A 20,986-nucleotide genomic window follows, 5' to 3' on the forward strand; every position below is an offset into this window, starting at 1 on the left:
ATCATAAAACAAAGAAACCTACTACTTACGCATAGAAATATGCTTTTGGAGACTTGTATCTCATGGTTGGGAGGCCGCCCATGCTCATTCTTGGCCGTTGATGCTCTCTCACAGCCCGATCTACGATCTCCTTCGCTCCGGTTCCATAACTCCATCAGCATCTTTCATCAAACTCCACCCCCTTCTCACGCATGTGAATGGGTAGTAAGAGGAGGAGATTAATTTTGCATTTTCTCCATTGGGCAGCCATTTTTCGGGCGGAAGGTGGCGATGGAGAGCGGAAAAATCAGGAAATTGCTAAGTATGATTAGTTGGGTGGGTTGTTCTCAGTCCCCTACCCCTCCTCCCAAAACGTTGCCATGAGGGGCGGCAACAGTTTCATGCCGTTTTTTAAAGGGCTCTCTCTCCCTCCCCCCTCCCTGCAACAAGAAAAGTAGGGGCCTTTTGGGCCCCTAAAGGGCATGCCCAATGTGTTATCCTCTTTTTTTGGTCAATTTTGACCTTTGCAATGTCCGGCTTCTCACATTGCTTCCGTCTGGTGATCGATTTCGGATCTGAAAAATCGTGCATGTCCGGCTTGACATCCCGAATGGCCGAGAAGCTATCTTTCTTGAATCTGACCATCGAAAAAATTATGAAAAATCAGCAACCACCACAACGGCCAAAGTTTGCATTTCCGTCTTCCTCGGTCTCTTAAAATTGTCGAATCTTCATGTTCCTCTTCCATCGGCTTTAAATTCCCGTATAAAATTTGCATTAGTCCGCTCCTTTTCGGCACTTTACGCCATACAGGTGCTTAAATGCTGCTCCTACCGTCGGCCCGAACAGAGAGTCTTTACTCTGCTGCTAGATTGGTTCTCAACAAGTGCGACAAAAGCCAAAAATGCATCATATACTTTTGACTTTTTCACTATAGAGTAGACTCAGCAAAAGCGAGTAAAATCGTCAATAAAAGTGACAAATAAGTAACAACCACCCAATGACTTTGTGTGCATAGGGCCACATACATCTGAGTGCACTATCTATACTTGGCAGTGGCTTTATAAGAAACATCACGGGGAAATAAAAACGAATGCATTTTCCCAAAATATATCCCTTGCATAAGTGCTCAGGAGGTCTCTCCAAGAGAGGTAATCCATCAAGCATCTGTGTACGCTGTAAAAGCATCAAGCTACCATAGTTTACATGCCCCATACGAGCATGCCATAACTCTGCCTGTAGCATAGCAGGAGTAAGAGTGGATGCTAAATAAGCCGACTGATCAACTGAAAGAGTATCCAACTCATACAACCCATGACATAGAGTACCAGTCAAGACCAAAGTCATGTTCCTTATCTCTCACCATGTATCTGTTAGCATCAAAGGTGACTTGCAAACCATATCGTGCTAAAGAAGAAATAGATAACAATTTTTTCTTTATACCTGGCACAAAAAAGGCATCATGTAGGTGGAGAATAGAGCCATCAATGGTTGTGAGCACAATCTCCCCAATACCTCTCAACGGATTTTTCTTCTACTGCAATTTGCATTGATTTGCAGGCTGAAATACTAGGACAGCATGCTGAAAATGAAATTTTGCAGGAACAGCCAACAAACAATGACCATTGGGTTAGGGGATCGTCTAGGGCTACTAGATAACGTGACAGATTTGTTCCTGGTGCAATTAATGTGGCTGATTATGTCATGTTGACAGACTGTGGTGAACCATCTTGCTTTAAGGAAGCAATGGACAGAGAGGACAGCAAGAAATGGTATAAAGCCATGTTGTCAGAGATGGAATCTCTTGAAAAAAATGGCACTTGGGACCTGGTGCAGTTGCCTAAAGGGCAGAAAACCCTTCCATGCAAATGGGTTTACAAGATGAAGGTCACTTCTGGTTCCTCACCCAAGTACAAAGCAAGATTGGTTGCAAAGGGGTACAAGCAGGAGCGTGGAATCGACTTTGATGAGATTTTCTCTCATGTAGTCAAGATGACTACATTGAGAACCATTTTGGGCTTGGTTGCAGTTGAAGATATGGAACTTATACAGATGGATGTAAAGACTGCGTTTTTACATGGTGATCTGGATGAAGACATATATATGTAGCAGTCTGAAGGGTTTGTTGAACAAGGGAAAGAAAAAATGGTATGTAAACTCAAAAGGAGTTTGTATGGGCTGAAACAAGCACCAAGAGAATGGTATCATAAGTTTGATACATTCATGCAGTCCCAAGGCTTTCATAGAAGTCAAGTGGATCACTGCTTGTACACCAAGAAGGTAGCAGATGGCAGCCTTATTATCTTGGTTTTGTATGTTGATGACATGTTGATTGCTGGCAGGGATACTCATGCCTTGGATTTATTGAAGCAAAGTCTTCATGGCAGCTTTGACATGAAAGATCTGGGTGATGCAAATCACATTCTTGGCATGCGAATACTCAGAGATAGATCTAAAGGCTTGCTCTATCTATCTGAGCAGGAGTATATCTCCAAAGTTTTGCGGTGTTTCAATATGGAGGGGGGAAAACAATTGGGGTTCCATTGCCTCCATATGTGAAACTCAGTGCAGAGGACAGCCCTACATTTGATGGTGAGAAGGCTAAAATGGCCAAGATACCATATGCTTCAGTTGTTGGCAGTTTGATGTATGCTATGGTTGCCACACGTCCTGACATTCCCTTTGTAGTGGGAGTGGTTAGCAGATACATGGCAACCCCTGGCAAGAAGCATTGGGATGCAATGAAAGGTATTATGAGATATCTCAAAGGCACAAAGGAGTTGTGCATCTGCTTTGGAAAGCAGAAGGCATCTGTTATTGGCTTTATGGATGCAGACTATGCTAGTCATGCGGACTGCAGGAAGTCCACTTCTGGGTATGTGTTTACTTTCAGAGGAGGAGCAGTCTCTTGGATCTCCAGGCTACACAAGTGTGTTTTATTGTCTACTACAGAGATAGAGTATATGGTTGCCACTGAGGTATGCAAGGAGGCCTTAGGGCTTTCACGTCTGGTGGGAGAGCTTGGTATCTCAGAGTTACCTGTTCTCCATTGTGATAGTCAGAGTACTATCATGCTAGCACGGAATCTTGTCTTTCATGCAAAGACAAAGCACATACAGGTGAAGTACCACTTCATTAGAGATGTACTTGACATCAAGAGCATTGAGCTTGTCAAAGTGCATATAGATGATAACCCTGCAGACCTTCTCACGAAAGGTCTTCTAGCAGAGCGGTTTGCTCATTGCCGACAAATGATGGGAGTTGGATAGATATATTTATTTTAGCTTTGTACATACCTAGACTTAGCTGAGTCTTTTCTCCTCTTAAGGTGGGAGGTTGTTGGAAATAAAGGGCCATCGTGCCTTTTATATGTGCACGGGTGTGAACACACCCTTAGCACATTGTACTTTCATATATATATCTATCTAAAAACCTAAAGTGGTACACTCGTCATTGTACCGAAAAATGTGTTCACTCTCTACTCTGCTCTTTCGCACTCTCTCTGTCTCTCACTGTGCATACGACAGTTTGCCTCGATATTCGTACCTAATTGATTTCTAAACTGAATCCTAACCTAACAGTGGTTCAGAGCCATACCTTCTTCATCGTTGCTACTCAGGTCGTCAGCCCTCACCACTGCCACAATTGCCATTGAGTTCCAGCTTGGTGGCAAGTCCAAAGTCTATTCTTCAGCCACGTGCTTGGCTATGCTCATCTTATTATAATCAACTCTGAAGCTATCCAGCTTGGCATGCAGGATATGCCTGCAGTCATGACTGAGTCGCCTTATAGTATCATTAGTGCAATGGGAAATCTGCATCCATTCCGCACTCCAATGGGCCTTTTTGCTGCGCTTGAACTGATGGGCTATCACAACATCGACCATTTGTTCATAAATCTTTTGCACCCAACAGTTGTGCCATATTCTTTACCCGACAACTTGCATGTTGAGAGTTGCAGCTTGGAATTGCGTGCACCGACATGTTTGTGCTTGTCGTCTCGATAGCCTGTGCGTTGACAGCCACAACCTAGAACTATGTGCACTGACTCGTTTCTACTTGGTCGTGCTGCATCATACTGTGCTCAATAGACCATCCTTCACACCGACAGCCTTTGCACCTTGGCCTTAATCAACATTAGCCCCATAGATAAACTCTCGTTGTCACGAGGACGTGAAATTTATTGCTTACTTAGCGTTTGATTAAAAGTTAATCAAATGTGCTAATGTGACTGGCATGTGTGAGGTGCAAGTCAATTATTTCATAGTGTAGGACTTAGGATCGTGAGATATTAGTTGTTGGTGCCAAAGGCAAAAGTTGTAATAAATTATGTCTGATAGGTATTAGGTGGTACCAAATGTCAGATTTTGGTCTAGACCAATTATTGGCCCACTGATATCAGGTGGTGATATTAGAGACTATTAATTAATCAATTAATTAATGCTGGTCTAAGGGCTAATAACTGCTCAAGGATACATAGAAGACAAATTGGCCTAGCCAATTCAATTGACTGGTGAAATTAATTTTTTGAGCATTATAATAATCATTAAAATAATTTTCAAAATTAATATTTTGAAAATGTATTTAATAAGTTGGATAATGGTGGAAAATGGGATTAGAAGGCTGCTACTTGGCAAAACTTACCCATCCAAGTGGGAAAAACGTTTTTAAGGGTTGGTGGAAGTCTATTTGAGTCATTGTGAGAGAGGAAGAGGCTGTTAGATAGCAAGGAGAGGATGCTGATGTGATTTGTAGCCCCCAAGGATCAGTCCCATAGCATGTGACAGTAGTTTGGAGCCCTCTAGGGGCAAGTGACAGCAGCCCAAGGTCCTCCTAGTGTAGATAACAGCATACAGGAGGGGGAGCAGTCTTTCTAGTGGGCCTTAGTTGTAGGTGACAGCTTCCATGGGCGTTTGAGTAGGGCAGTAGTAGCTTTTCAGCATTTCTCGCGATGAAACTCTGAAATTTCTTTCTCTACAACATTCTCTCTCATCCCCCATCCATCTCTCAAGTTATCTTACCATTTTCTAGCAGTTTGAGCCGTTAGAGGAAGAGATTTGGGTCAATCTTTGTTGTTAACAACCCTAATTTACAATAGAAATTTTAAGAGGCCAAGTAGCCAATATTAGATTTGGGGCTGAATTTGTCTTTCAAGGAGTAGGGTGAAGACCAATCCCTAAGCAACCCAAGGGGCGAATTGGTTTGGAGGCTTGTTGGTCAATTTTGACAGTAAGTGGCACTTGGATTAGTGGAAGAGATCAAAGGATCTCAGTTGTACTCCTTTCATTTGCAATATAAGATAAAGAAATATCGCAAGGGGTGCGAGTTCTGGGGCCAATTGGGTGTCCAATGTTCAAGATTAAAGTGGCAAATTGTGCATTTTCAGTTTATGTAAATTTTATGCTTGTTATAATTAGTGCTTAATAGGGTTATTTACCACTCTATCCAAGGAGGAAGGTTGGTTTCACCTGTTCACACACAACCCTCTTAATAGGCACAAATTTGGGGATTTTTGCAATAGACTTCAATTTTCATGGAAAACTGTAAGTTTTTGGCCTTTACTTTACTTTTTTATATTATTATACCTATAGTTCTAGATTTTGCAGTAGCTATTGTGAAAAATCAGTTGTAGACAGCAAGTAATGGCAAGTCAAAATGATTTGCTAAACATATTTGAGTACTTCAATAAATTGGATGGCACTAGTTATTTGATGTCGATATACATTATGAAGCATGTTTTAGTTGCCAAGTAACTTTGGGGTTATGCATTTGGTTCAAAGGTTTGGCTTGCAGGCTCTGCTACACAAAATGCTACGGGTTCATCTAGTTCATTCATTGTCATCAATGGATCTTTTGCTCCAGACCTTGTTGCACCTCCCATTGCGGATCAATTGAGATGGGATGAGTGTGATGCCCAAGCTCATGCTTTGATTGAATTCTTGTGAAAAAACAGGTTATCCTGCATATTTGGTCGTGCACAATGGCCAAGGATGCTTGGGGTAAGCTTTCTTTGTTGTATCAAATGTGCAATGAGGCTCGTGTAGCCTATTTGCGCAAATAGCTTGAGATGGAGCACTTGATAGAGGGTGATTCAGTGGATATATACATTACATGTGCCAAGGACATAATGGAGCAGCTTGCAAATACTGATGAAATAATTTGTGATGTCTCTCTTGTTTCTACAGTCTTGGTTGGTTTACTTGATATTTATTAGAGTTTCACCACTACAGTTCTTCTACTGCAAAAGGAGATACTGATGCATACACATTTGATGTGGTTGTGTCATTGTTATTGCAAGAAGAGCAATGCTAGGTGAATCACTCTAACATAAGTATGGAAAATCAAGCATTCGCAACCAGCCATAGGAACAAAGGGAAGTCATGGTAGCCATTAAACTCAAAGGAAAAATGTAAATTAGCTTCGTCCATGGACTCTTTAAGCACCAAGGATAAGGATGCTAAGAAAAAGAGATGCAATTATTGCATGAAAAAGGGGCATATTATTGAGGAATCAGAAAAAGGATTGCAAGTGAAAATTGGAAACAATTGGGCATGAGTGTTGCTGAAAATTTAGTAAGTGTGAAGGATGCAATAGCACATTCAGCAAGTCAGTCTTATGCCTTTGTTGTGCGTTGTTCGCATAATCCTTCTTCACGTACACATGGCTTATCAATGGTTGAAAATAGCACTTCATGGTATTTTGACAGTGGTGCCTCTAAGCACATGACATCCTTTTGTGACTTGTTTGTATCATATGCAAATGTACAAAAGGTGGGATCAGTTGTATGTGCAAATAATGCTTCATATGCAATCTAAGGCATTGGATAGATTCCCATCATTGTAGTAGATGAGAAAACTATCATGCTTGAACTGGCATGAAGAAAAACTTGCTTTTAGTTTCAGCCATTGCATGTGTTGGTTTTGTGGTTAAATTCCATATGGATCGATGCAACGTCTATGACTATAGTGATGGGGATGCCACATTGCACAATGGCCTCTATCAACTTGATTTACATAGGAGGAGAGCATTAGAGGATGCATTACAAGTTGATTCCACCATTATGGATGACACTAAGTTATGGCATGTTCGATTTGCTCATCTTAATTATGGCAATTTGCTTCACCTGAGAAGTGAAAATATGGTGCTCAATCTCCGTTGGTTGAAAGCGCCTACTCACAATGTATGCGAGAGTTATGTACTTGGCAAAAAAGCATTGTGCTTCATTTCCCAAAGGTGGATTTATGCATATTGATTAGAAATTACAGCTTGTGCATAGTGATGTTTGTGGACCCATGCTTGTCAAATCCATTGAAGGATACTTGTACTTGTTACCTTCATTGATGGCATGACTTGTCATTGTTGGGCATATACTTTGAGGCACAAATTAGAAGTACTTGCATTCTTTAAAAACCTTCTTGACCTTGGCTGAAAATGGTAGTGGATGCAAGTTGATTACACTCTGTACAGATTGAGGGGGGGAATACATGTCACAAGAGTTTAACTCTTTTTTGGTTGAAAGGGGCATTACACATCAATGTACTACGCCTTATATACCTCAATAGAATGGTGTGGTTGAAAGAAAGAATCACATTTTGATAGAAATGGCATGTTGTATGCTTTCACACAATAAATTGTCCCTCAAGTTTTGGCTTGATGCTATTATGTGTGTAGTGTATGTGCTGAACCTTAGCGCCACTAAAGCATTGGCTAAATGTACGCCTTATGAGGCCTGAAATGGCTGAAAACTAGTGGTGTCACACATTCATGTCTTTGGTTGTTTGGCATATGCATTGGTGCCACAGCCACGAAGATATAAATTTTAAGATAAGGATATCAAATGTATTTTTATTGGTTACAATGCAAAAAGTAAAGATGACTGCTTGTACCAACCCTCCATGAACAAGATTTTTGTTAGTAAAGATGTGGTATTTGCTGAACATGCTGGTCAAGCCTTCATGACTGCAAAAATCAGTCCAATGTGGAGCCTATGGATATGTTTGATAGTTTGTTGCCATTATTTTAGCAAAGTGCACTTGATTTTGGTCAAATTCAACAACCTATTGAGGGTTTACAACAGCAAAGACATGTTGAACAACAGCTTGATTTTCCGCCCATTGATCAAGGCATTGCTGATGGTGAAGTGGCCAATGAGAGGGCTGCTACTTGGAAAGCTAAAACAATCCCTAAATGGATGTTGGACACATTCAGGACAACAAACAGTCTATTCCACTTCCTAGTAGAAGTAGAGCAGTCACTCGCCATACACAGGGTAGCTTGGTTGTGCAGGCACTTATAGTTGCTGCATGCAATGAGGAGTCTATTTCTTTACATGATATGATGCTTTAGCGGATGAGCATTGGATGGTGGCTATGCAGTTAGAGCTAGACTCTATTTATAAAAATGACACATGATGTTAAAATAACAGGTATGCTTTGATACCATGTCAAAATAAGCGACAATACAGAGAGATAGTAGGTTTTGTGGGAAGTAACACAAAGTGTGTACAACAAACATTGAGAGACAAGAGAAACTCAAAAACACGGTGATGATGTATCAAATCATGCTATGAGAAGAAAAGTTGATACTGCGGAGCTCAAGCTCAAAAGACAATTACACTATCTTGTCTGAATTAGGTGGCAGCACCTGTGGGAAACCTGCACAGTGAAGGGGGTGAAACGTAGACCTCTGGGCAATGGGCTAATGAAGTAATTAGTAGAAGGTGAAAGATAGCTGTCGAGGGAGCGCACTGCAGTCCTCTAATGCCGTCAGAGATGTGGAAGATGATCATTAGTTGTGGAGGGAGTAAACCACAGTCCTCTAATGCTGGGGAGTCACCTGGGTAGCAAAACACAAATCCCAGTGTGTCGGAGCTGTCAAACACAGGGAGAGCAGGCTAGATGGTGATGCAAGGTGGATAATGATGATGCCAGATGATGGAGGATGAGCCGGGCTGCAAAAACGCAGGTCCAAGTACCCCCTGTGATAAATGAGTGATGCCAGGTGATGGAGGAGGAGCTTGGCCGCAAAAATGCAGCTCCCAACAACCCCTATGATGGACGAGTGAAAAAATCACTGACGCTCAATGATGGAGATTGTCGCCAGAGGCTAGGATGTTGACGCCAACGTGGAGATGATGAGGCCAAGCAAGGAGAAGGCCTCCAACTTGAAAAACGCAGGTGAGGGTGGAGTGTGATGAAGAAGGGTACTGATGCCAAGTAGATGATGGTGATGCCAGGTGAAAGATGCTCCAAATGCAAGGCCTGATGATGGAACAGGGCGCTTAAAGCAGAAGAGGAAAGGTGAAGGCAGCCACGAGTCATGAACCGCAATGTCCTCTTGAAGGGGTGTGAGGGTAGTGGAAGAGGCTAGTGAGAGAAGGAAAGGGTGTCTATTGATGACAGAGGAAGAGGGGTGAAGAATAACTGAAGAGTGCTGAGAGTGGTAGAAGTAAAGAATGAATAAAGTGATTGCCTATTTATATGCATAACTTGTCTAGGGTGGTGCACCACTATGTAGGCCCATTGAAAAAGTGGCCAAAATGTGGACACCAGCCCTTTTTGGGGCTATCAATACGAAACCATAAATGAAGTGTGTAAACTGAAGAAGTTGTTTCTCAACATCCCCTCTCAGGCCCAAAAAGGGATGAAGAAAGAGAGCGAAGAGAGATACGATGAAGAAGAAGAGGATCCCAGAGATCCAAGATTGCCACCTGAAAGGTAACCTATAGTAAGGAATAGTAGACGGGATGAACTGCAGAACCTAACTCCACCTCGGGAGAGAAGCCACTAGCTCCGTAACTCCATGCTGGAAGAAATTCAAAGGCCTCGTTACCAAGTCGTGGTTAAACCTCCAAGGTCTTGATCAAGGCGAGCTTTGAAGATCCTGGGTATCAATAGGAGAAATGACTGCTCGAAGACAGTCATCCCCAGAGAGTAAAGGGAGGGTGATGAGCTTCATGATGAGTAGGTGTCCCTCTTGAAACTGGAGGTGCATGGGCCCCCTCTAAAGCCGCAGAAGAAGTAGGAGCCTCCTCGGAGGGTAAAAAGAGTACATCTCCCTCTGAATCCTCCTCTACGAGAGAGGGAATCTAAAAACTCATGGATCATGGACTCCAAATCATTTGATGACGAAGGAAGTGCCGCCGGTTGTGCCGAAGAAGGTATTTGGAGTATTGAAGATATTGAAGAACTTCGAGAGGTGGCCTCTTGAACTTGAGTAGTCCAGGGTGGAGAAAGGTTATGAGCCAAGGGTAGGCAAGAGTCACAGTCTCTCAATGGAGTGTAATGCGGAGCCAAAGCAATAGAAGGGGTCGAATAACCACTGTCTTGCAAAGGAGCGGACTGTCAAGGGGACGGTATCCAACAATCACTGTCTCTTGGGGGAGTGGATTGTAGAACCGTGGGTTGTCGAGGTGGCATTCTTGAAACCCTAGAAAAAGTAGAAGCAACCTCCGTAGTGCATTGTGGCGGTCACAAGGAGGCCGTGGTACCAGTCGATCTTCCTGTGGCTCGAAAGGGCTTAGTGCACACCAGATGCGTCTTATTGCCTTGAGTATAAAAATTTGAAAGTTGATACAGAATAAACTCTGTGGCCAAGAAGGGAGAGGTGACACGAGTGCTTGGGGGTAGACGTATATACTCCAGCGGGGTAGGGAGCAAAAGTCCATGTTGGCAAGTATCAGTGGGGGTTCCGGTGATGCCAAAAGAGGAGCAACCAGTGGTATGTCCATTTGCTTGTGGAGAAGTTGCAGCACTGGAGCATCAACCTGTAAGGGGAGGGTGGGTTAGAGAGGAAGAGAATGGTATCTCTGTCTCATGGAGATGCAATTGAAATCAAGGGGGAAATCAGTAGATGATACTAGATCCGCAACATGTCTTTGCCTTCTCTAATGAACAGGGTCTTTAGCTCTCTGAGCCATGGAAACAAGGGACGGGGTCGGGGACGGGGGTTGGCCAAAACCAGGGAACGGGGACGACATATTAAAAAAATGCATTTTCACATATAAAACAGTTTTTAGCTCATCACATTAGACTCTACTGCAATGAAATATATAAACAAGCACAGTTTGAGCTTTAAAAACATCATTTTTCATTGAATTTTATCAGCATATTGTATAACGAACATGAGATGAACAAATGACAAATACAAATGGTATGGATAAACTTTAACAATCAATGTATTACAAAAGAGCATGCGTCCAAACTCCACTGTGACCTGTCATTGTTAGTGTGACATGAAAGTTTAATAGTTCAAACTTCAAACTTCAAAGATAGGAACTAAAAACAAATATTCAAGGAGAAAAAGAGTGAACATTGAGTAGTAAAAGACAAAAGACTAAAGTAGCTTTATCATTTAGGACATCATGTAGGCCCTAGGGCGTAGGTAGCAGCGAGCTGGTTGCTAGGTTGTAATCAGCCATAAAGCAATATACAAAATGAACTTGAGCATTGAATTAGTCCAAATCTAAAGGAAATTATAATCATCTGCAACAAAATGAGCATCTACAAGTTGTGCCATGTGGCAATAGGTCATGACATCATATAGGCAGCTGGCAGCTGGATACCAAGCTATAACCAGCCATAAACTTGGAATCAACATACAAAACGAACTCTAGTAAGGAATAAGGCCAAATCTAGAGGGAATCATCATCATCTCCAGCAAAATGTGCATTTGCAGCTCTTGAAGTGCTAGCCTCATGATCATGGGTGCCATGCATAGTCTCCATAAAACGAGTATGCTTCTCCTGCTCCATCTTCCACTGGGTAATGGATCGGCTTGTGATGTAACTCTTCTGCAAAGCATTCTCAAGTTGGCACTAACAAAGACCAAATCATTTGCTTTTTCTATTCCAAGGCGATTCCTCTTCTTTGAAGTAATATGATTGTAGGTGCTGCATAATTGCTCCAAGCAAGAGGAGCTCACTGCTTGACTTAAGATACGAACAACCAACTTTTGCAACTCTGGCCCATCTGATCCAAAATCCTCCGACCACAAAGGTGCCCCAATCCTGCATCGGTTATGTAGAGCATCCGCACAGCCATAAGAGTTTTTTGCTCTCCTATAGAGAGCAAGTTGATCTCTAATTTTGCACCTAGTGTCAACATCAGGCACCATGCGCTCAAGAATTTGCCTCCAATGGAGATTGACCTCATTATCATTTTCTTTATCCTTACCTTGAAACTCAAGATTCAAAACAAATGCAGCTGAATGCAAAGGTGAGCTATAGGCATTCCACCTCTCAATACACAAATCATGTATCTCATATTGCTCAGCATCAGGCACTAAATCTTTTAACTTTTCAATCATCCTATCCATTGCCTCGTACACTTTGCCAATACATGGCTGCATACGATCAATGAGTCTCAACAACTATATAATAGGAACAACCATTGCATCAAAATTTTTTACATTATCCCAAAATTCATTGCTCTTTGCATTTTCTTTGCATGTTATGCCCATAGGAGTGATTGCCAATGAAAAAGTACTAAACTCATCACTGACAAACAATTGTCTCACTACACCCATGCATTCTTTGAGGCATCCCAACATCAAAAAGTTGCAGGCAAACCGTGTGTCTGAATACTTCAACAAGGCCTTTTTTGACCTTTTTGTAAACTCATAGCGAAGGTATTGGTGATTTAAAATAAAAGTAACCATTTGATTTGCATCATGTATCACAGGATGGACCCATGATAACTCACCAATATCCTTCAAAAGGTTATTCAAGCAATGCGCCTTGCAATAAGAAAATGTGATATGCTTATACACTCCCTGAACAATGGCACTTGCTGCCCTATTTGTGGGCTCACCATTAGCCACAAAACCAACCACAAAATGTGGCCCAACAATCTCAATGGCAGAGATCCACTTTGATGCAAGCTGATCTGCGGACTTGCCAGTCCTTGAAGCATCATGGGACGACATAAAATACATCTCCCCTTGAGAATAAGCTACAATGCCATGGATGGACCTCTTTCTCGTGTCACTCCACCCATCAGCAATAAGTGTAACACCATTTTTCTCCCAATCTCTCTTTATGTTTGCTGTAGCTTGCTCCACAACACGCTTTTACTTATCGAGCAAGGTAGTGCGTAAAGCCTGAGAAGAGGGGGGACACATAGTTAGGCCCATACTCTCCAACCTTCTTCGACATGGCTCTAAAGTACTCCGACCTGGGGACATAAAATAATAAACACTATAATTATCATGATGATATGATTTTAGAATAAGTTATAACTTTACATTATATAAGTTATAACAAAGTTATAAATTTAAGGAAAAAAAAAAGTAAATATAACTTTATTCCAATAGAGCCTCTTGTCTTGCCACACGATTTAGAAGCTCCCTTCTCGAGACGTCCCCCGTTCCACCTCCACGTCCCGCACAGGCGTCCCGTTTTGGGACGGCGTTTCGGCATCCCGGGGGCATGGGACAGGCGTCCCCTATTACTATGCTCTGAGCTCCTGCGCTCTGATACTATGTCAATAACAGGTATACTCTAATACCATGTCTAAAATAATAGGTATGCTCTCATATCATGTCAAAATAAGCGACAATAAAGAGAGAAAGTAGGGTTTATGGGGAGTAACACAAAGTGTGTACGGCAAACACTGAGAGAGAAGAGAAACTCATAAACACAAGAAGAACACGGTGATTGAAGCCGGTCTATGACTCACATAAAGCGGTAGTTCCTTCAATTAATACCTGGTCTTTTCACACACACACACAAACAGAGACCTCACTCCCTCACTCAACACCAGATTGGCCCCGAAGTCTGGCGCCCCTTTGGGTATTTCTTTTTTAATTAAAAGCTGGGAAATCACAATAATGAAATGTTCCAAAGGACAGAACCTGTGAACAGTTGGCTTTCATTTTTTTTTGAATAAATCTTAGTTGCATAAGGATAGTACAACATATCCAGAACAACATCCCTTTTAGGAAAATACTCTCTGTGAGCATAACTCAATAATTCAAGTGCAGAATTGCAATTTGTAAAATTCTATATTTATTGTTTTTACTGGCCAACATATCCAGAATAACATCCCTTTTAGGAAAACACTTTCTGTGACCATAACTCAATGATTCATATGCAGAATTGCAGTCTGCAGAACTCTGTATTTACTGTTTTTACTGTCCAGCATATCTAGAACAACATCCCTTTTAGGAAAACACTTTCTGTGACCATAACTCAATGATTCATGTGCAGAATTGTAGTCTGCAGAACTCTGTATTTACTGTTTTTACCTGTTTCTTGACCTGTTTTCAGCCTTATTCCATTCTAGATCTGTTCCATACCAGATGGACTACCAACCCTTTGTCCCTGGCATCATTCCAGCAGTAAAACAGTCCCACAAACAGCACTAAATCAGAGCTTAAAAACCCTGTTCCTGTGTGGCATGGTCCTCACTTTCTTTAGTTTCTGCATTGGAGAAGCCATTAGCTGCTCGTGAACCTGGACAGTGAGGCTCTTGCCTTAGCAGAAGTGCAAAGAAAACACAGAACTGTACATTCGATGGAATCAGCCCATCATGTAGAGCATTTCCTCTACGAATAGAGAGAGAGTTGACTAGAGGGAGCAAGCTCAACCTCTGTACATGAGTCAGAGACGACGAAGTACTCTCCATAGTTGATGTACTTGCAGCAATCTGCCCTCAACCCCTTGAAACTTCACTCTCAGATCTGCCCCTTCTCCCTATTACGTTTTTTTTAAAAATGCTCTCTCTCTCTCTCTCTCTCTCTCTCTTTTGGGAATTTGTGCCCAAATTGTGACATATGGCATCCATGTAACAATTTTCCCGTTTAAACCTTCTGGTCTAAAATTCTCCATGATCAGTGTAAAATTTGGCCTCGGCATAGACCAGAGAATTAATCCTTGTGCAAAAACGAAGATAATGGCGTGAATAGATTATGGGGTTCAAAAATAGTAGCTCCCTAAATTTTAGGGATGGTGACCCTTGCATTCCTCAAGTTGTTCAACTTTTATCATTGTAACCACATCAAAAAGTGTAATGTGGCTCAGTTACAGTGACTTTTATTTCATGGGCATTCTCACATGTGTATCTTTTGTCTTGGCCAGGTTCATTGTCCTGCACCATGTCTAGTGGGTAAGCACATAGTCCCAAACCACTGGCATTCTATTCTTTAGTGCCCATTCAATCTGGTCCCAAGGCTCAGACAAACCATTAGTCCAATTTGTCCCAATGGCTGCCTCTTTTGGCCATGCAAAGATCCCAACTTAATCCAAGAGAACTCTGGGGGTAAAAAGCAACAACTAAAGAAAAAAAAAAATTATATAAGTAAATAAGGAAAGCAACTGCAAAAAGTATCACCACCTGGTGATAGTGATGATGCATTGAATCATGCTATGAGAAGAAAAGATGATACAATGGAGCCGAAGCTCAAAAGATAATTGCACTGTCCTGTTTGAATCAAGCGGTAGCACCTGTGGAAAATCTGCACAGTGAAGGGAGTGAAATGCAGTCTTTCGGGCAGTGGGCTATCGAAATAATTAGTAAAAGGTGAAAGACATTTGTTGAGGGAGCGCACCGTAGTTCTCTAATGCCGTCGGAGATGTGGAAGATGATCACCAGTTGTCAAGGAAGCAAACCGTAGTCCTCTGATGCCGAGGAGTGACCTGGGTAGCAAAACGCAAATCCCCGAGTGTCGGAGTTGTCAAATGCAGAGAGAGCAGCCCAGATATTGACGCAAGGTGGATAATGATGATGCCAGATGATGGATGAGCGGGGCTGCAGAAACGCAGGTCCTAGCAGCCCCTGTGATAAACAAGTGATGCAGGTGGAGGAGGAGCCAGACTGCAAAAACGAAGGTCTCAGCAGTCCCTGTGATAAATGAGTGACGCTAGGTGATGGAGGAGGAGCCAGGCTGCAAAAAGCAGGTCCCAACAACCCCTACGATGGACGAGTGATGAAATCACTGACGCTCGATGATGGAGACTGTCATTAGAGGCTAGGATGCTAACGCCAATGTGGAGATGATGATGCCAGACAAGGAGAAGACCTCTAGCTTGAAAAACGCAGGTGAAGGTCAAGCGTGATGGAGAAGGGTACTGATGCCAAGTAGATGATGGTGTCACCAGGTGGAAGATGCTCCAAATGTAAGGCTTGATGATAGAATAAGGCACCTAAAGTAGAAGAGGAAGGGTGAAGGCAGTCAGGGGCCACGAACCGCAATGCTCTCCTGAAGGGGTGTGAGGGTAGTGGAAGGTGCTAGTGAGAGAAGGGAAAGGTGTCTGATGACGGAGGAAGAGGGGTGAAGAATAACTGAAGAGTACGGAGAGTGGTAGAAGTGAAGAATGAATGAAGTAACTACCTATTTATAGGCATAAGCTGTCTAGGGTGGTGCACCACTATGTGGGCGTCAATCCTTTTTGGGGCTGTTAGTGTGAAACCCTAAATGAAGTGTGTAAATTGAAGAAGTGGTTTCTCAACACATGATAGTTATGTGACTTGTCTATTTTGGCAAGTGTGATTAGCATGTGCATCAATTGGATGCAAAGATTACTTTTTTGAATGGTGATCTTCATGAGGAGTTTTGTGTCACACTGAGCTATGTCGAGCAATGTAAAAAGATTAGATTCACTAATCTCTTGGCTTTGTTCAGAAAGGCTCAGAGAGCAAAGTGTGCCAGTTGCATAAGGATCTCTATGGTTTGAAGTAGATACCTAGGGCATGGTACGAAAAGATATGCATATTCGATTGCTCTTGGCTTTAGTAATTCACACATTGAAGGGAAGCTTTGTGTCCTCAAAGATGGGGATAACCTCTTGATTCTCATTTTTTATGTGGATGATATGTTGTTGATTGGACCTCATGAGACACATATTTCAGCTTTAAAGGCTGAATTGCAGCATGCTTTTATGTCACGGATGTTGGCCGCTTGCACTACTTCTTGGCATATAGTTTATTGCAGTCATAGTACGGGGGAGTTTGGGAAACGGGGGAACCGGAAACGGGAAAAATTGGAGTTTTGGAGTTTCAGCCAAATTTTGGAAACGGGGAAACGACGTTTTGGATTGTACACTAAAATAAATACAGTATTATGTGGATATGTAAATATATCAATGCCTACAACAACATGTAGCCAATTTTCATACAAAACTTTGAGTCTTCATGTCATATGATTGAAATCATGATTCATTACACATGTCACGACTCACAAGTGAAGATTGAAGAGTCAAGACTTAATGGTTGAAACTTAAGACAGCTTAACACAATTAAGACTCGATTTTCAAAACTTAAGGCAACAAAATGAATTATAGTTTATGACTCATGAATCATCTCTGATCTAAAGAGTAGTGAAGATTGACATCAAGAATAATGGAGACTAACATCAAGAACAATGGAATAAGAATCAAGATGCATAATAAGTGAAATCAAGATACAATGATACATGTAACTATGTCATGTGAATAATCTATCAAAACTCCAAAGTTCAATGAGATTTGAGCATTGTGTACTAGTCTCTAGACTCTAGTAACTACTGAATAATAAGTATCAGCATCAATGAACAACTGGCAACTGTAGTTTGGACAACAAGGCCCGATGTCTTTGTTGGGAACGCATGCCAAGTGGTCTTTCACGCGCGTAACACTCCCCGATTTCTCCAATCCACTATAGTTGCACCGCCACTTCTTTGATCCGTCGGAGTGCTTGTATCTCTTAATTGGAGTGACGTGTCTCCAATATGGATCCGGCGTCATGATTAGCCTTTAGGTAATGGGAAGAGAAATAAGAAGAAGAAGAAGGAGAGGAGGAGGTGGAGGAGGAGAGGAGAGGAGAGGAAGAAGAAGAAGAAGAAGAAGAGGAAGAGGAGGGGGAGGAAGAGGAGGCGGCGGGAGATGGATTGCCCGAAAACGGACCGCAGGATGCCGAAACACTGGTTTGCTGTTTTCGTTTCGGTCTGAAATGGCCGGCGTTCATGTCGGTAGCCGCGAAACGCCGTTTCGGGGTACTATGATTGCAGTTGAGCGGGGCATTATTTTGCGACAGTCTAAATACATTGGGAAGCTTCTCTAACATTTTAGGTGCAAGACTGCAAGCCTATCTCTACTTTAGTTGAGACAAGCCAAAGGTTTACACTTGGGGGTGCAGGAGATCCATTCGATGCTTCTCTTTATTAGCAAGCTGCTGGGTGTCTATTATATTTGTGTAATAGATGGCCGGATATTAAGTTTAGAGTCTCTTAGTTGGCACGCTTTATGCGCAGCCGTGGTACTACATGTTGGCAAGTTGCTAAATGTGTCTTTCACTATTCTAAAGCACTCAGACATTAGGCCTTTTCTATGTTGAAGGCACTTCTCTTTGCTTGCATGCATTTAGAGACAATGAATGAGTTGGTTGTTTTGACACACGGTTGGCTACTAGTGGTAATTATTTCATGCTTGGTGATCCATGTATTTCTTGGATGAGTAAGAAGCAATCTATAGTGGCCACATCTAGCTGTGAAGCTGTATACAAGGCAACATTTAGAGCTGCATTGGAATGCGTATGGCTTAGATGCCTTTTGGTTGATCTTAGTGTGGGGCAGCAATCACCACTTCTATCTATATTGATAGTCAGAGTGCCATGGTAGTTATGAGAAATTCAGTTTTTCATGCTCACACTAAGCACATTGAGGTGTATGATCATTACAACAAATCAAGGAGTTATTAGAGATGGGATTCATTGAATCTAGTTCTTCACCCCATGCTATGCGGGGGAGATTGTCTTGGTTTGTCTTTGGGGCCTGCACAGGACAACTTGGTAGATGTGTTCACAAAAGCTCTCTCTAGAGAGAACTTTGAAGCCTTTTGCAAGGCTCTAGGCTTGATACCATTTGGGGATTGATGTGCCTATTCCTTGTTAAGTTTTGGTGTGAACTCTTCCTTATCCACGGGTACTTTTCACCTTCTAGTTGGAGAAGGGTTTTTTCCCCGTGTGAACACTCATCAGTGGGGTGTGGTACTTAGTACCTTAGGTATTGTACTTTCATTATTGTTCTCACATAGTGGATGTGACATTCTAGCATTCTCCTCTCTTGCTGTTTACTTGTTCATTGTGAGTGCGCATGAGTGTGTGCGTGCTATTGAATCCTAACCTAACAAGGGATCCTTATTCAGAGGTTTATGTCTCAAAGCAATTTTCTCCTCAATTACATTATATTTGAGCGACTAGTGTTTAATATACTTGGATTATCGCCAAAGGTTTGTTGCTTGATTCAATGTCTTACAAGATTAATGAGTTAGATGGAGGTGTTTGAGTTGGTTTTGAATATCTGCAAACTTCTTAAATATGGTTTTAGTGTGTCAGTTGCATAGTTTCCATAAAATTTTGTGTGCTTTTTCCATAATGTTCTTTGTTAAATTGAATTATTCTCAATGAGTGTTGCATTACTTTCAGGTTTGTTCCATTTCGAAACAGCTCAATAGATAGATGGCATCGTAAAACTCAATTATCATCAGGACAAACAGTCTCCAGAAGCAAGTTGAAGGCCTTTAACCAGGTATTTGCTTGGGAGTATCGAGCTGCTCCTTTATTCATGGTTTGAGGTGCAGTCGACTGTTCGAGACCTATATTATTTTCGTTGAGTGTTTCAAAGCATGATTAGTGAATCCTTGGTTTTTCTATTCAATAGAGATGGGCTCTACTAAGAATCAAGATAGTGGTTGAAGTTTTTAGAGAGAACATCTTTATCAGCTAGCAAAGGGAGTTTAAGGATTGTCTAGTTGATCAACACATTTGCATCAAATGGCTTAATTTATTGAATGATGAACTCATAAGTCATAGATATGGAGCAACTGAATGTGACAAAAACGAAGGACCATATTATGTACTTGAATGGAATATCAATTTAAAGAACAGCACATCACCTTATACCCATGAACTTAGGTTCTTTATGACTACTTTTCTTTTCCCCTTTTTTGTTGTTGGTTTGGTGAATGGATTACACACAGCCAGATTAAATATTGGCACGTGAGAAGTAAGACCTTTCCATAGTCTGTGCAGCCCATTAGTCTGGTGTTAAAGGTTGGAGCAAACTTTGACTCAAAGGGCAACTTAGCTACTTCATGACTGTTTTGAATAAGACACAACCATATTTAACAATGCTGCATGTGGAGTAATACCTTTCCATAGGCTATGTATCACATTTGTTAGGTGTTAAAGGTTTGAGCACCCTTTGACTCAAAGGGGGTTTGTTAACTTTGAAGACATTTTAAGGGAGTGGCTGTGTTAGCAGCCACTTGTTATAGATAAGTGACGTGTGTGAATATGCAAGTAGTCAGTGAGATTGTCTCAGATTGTAGGATATTGCTCACAAGCCTGTTTGCTTCAAGGTGATGAAGATTTGATAATGCTTAAGCCTGTTGTGCTCCAAAAAGTTAGTAAAGGTGGTTCATGCAATATGCTTATAATACCTTTGCTCTCAGTGACCCCTTATTCCCATAGAAGGCATCCATTCCAGTTAGAGCTCTCCATGACCCTTTATTCCCATATAATTTGTCCATTTCAGATAGGGTGGCAATCTCCACAAAACCAACAAATCGTTCTTGCTCGATTTGGGAAGTTTTGCATCATTAATAACACCCATGTAAGAACCATTCGAGCTGCTTCTCCTGTATTCCCTCTTGCATGAGTCAAATCTTGTCAAACAGCGGCATTTTGACTCTAGCCTACCTGAACTTATGGCCTGCTTTGGAATGGAAACCCCTATCTTGTGCATGACCAGGGCCATTGAAGGCGACAAGCTGCTGTCCTGATCTGTGTGTTTGATTGAAAATGATCACATGCTTGTGTGAAGAAATACTTGAACACAGAATACAAACACAATCGTATGAGAAACCACTGATTGATAATAGAACTCAATAGGGTTGGGGTAAGTCAAGAGACAATGAACATTGAAGCTGAATGAATGAATGAATGAATAGATACAATACTCAATGCAATAAGCACACTATGCAAAGTGAATACAAAACAATGAACTCCGATGTCTTTGAAGGACTAGGGCAGAGA

The 20,986-nt window shown here is 41.8% G+C and overlaps 1 protein-coding gene across 2 annotated transcripts in view; it reads left to right on the plus strand.

Annotated features, from left to right (window-relative positions):
- The window catches only part of LOC148028465 (uncharacterized), a 120,013-nt gene that overhangs the window by 60,931 nt on the left and 38,096 nt on the right, over positions 1-20,986 (plus strand). For both annotated transcript variants that reach the window (XM_087690277.1, XM_087690276.1), the window contains exon 10: positions 19,376-19,478. In XM_087690277.1, coding sequence (XP_087546403.1) covers positions 19,376-19,478 — 103 coding nt within the window. The remainder of the gene's footprint in view (positions 1-19,375; positions 19,479-20,986) is intronic.

This window comes from Lygodium microphyllum, chromosome 12 (genome assembly GCF_053477565.2).
Source record: "Lygodium microphyllum isolate KBCC chromosome 12, Lygodium_microphyllum_v1.1.10, whole genome shotgun sequence".
Taxonomy (NCBI): Eukaryota; Viridiplantae; Streptophyta; class Polypodiopsida; order Schizaeales; family Lygodiaceae; genus Lygodium; species Lygodium microphyllum.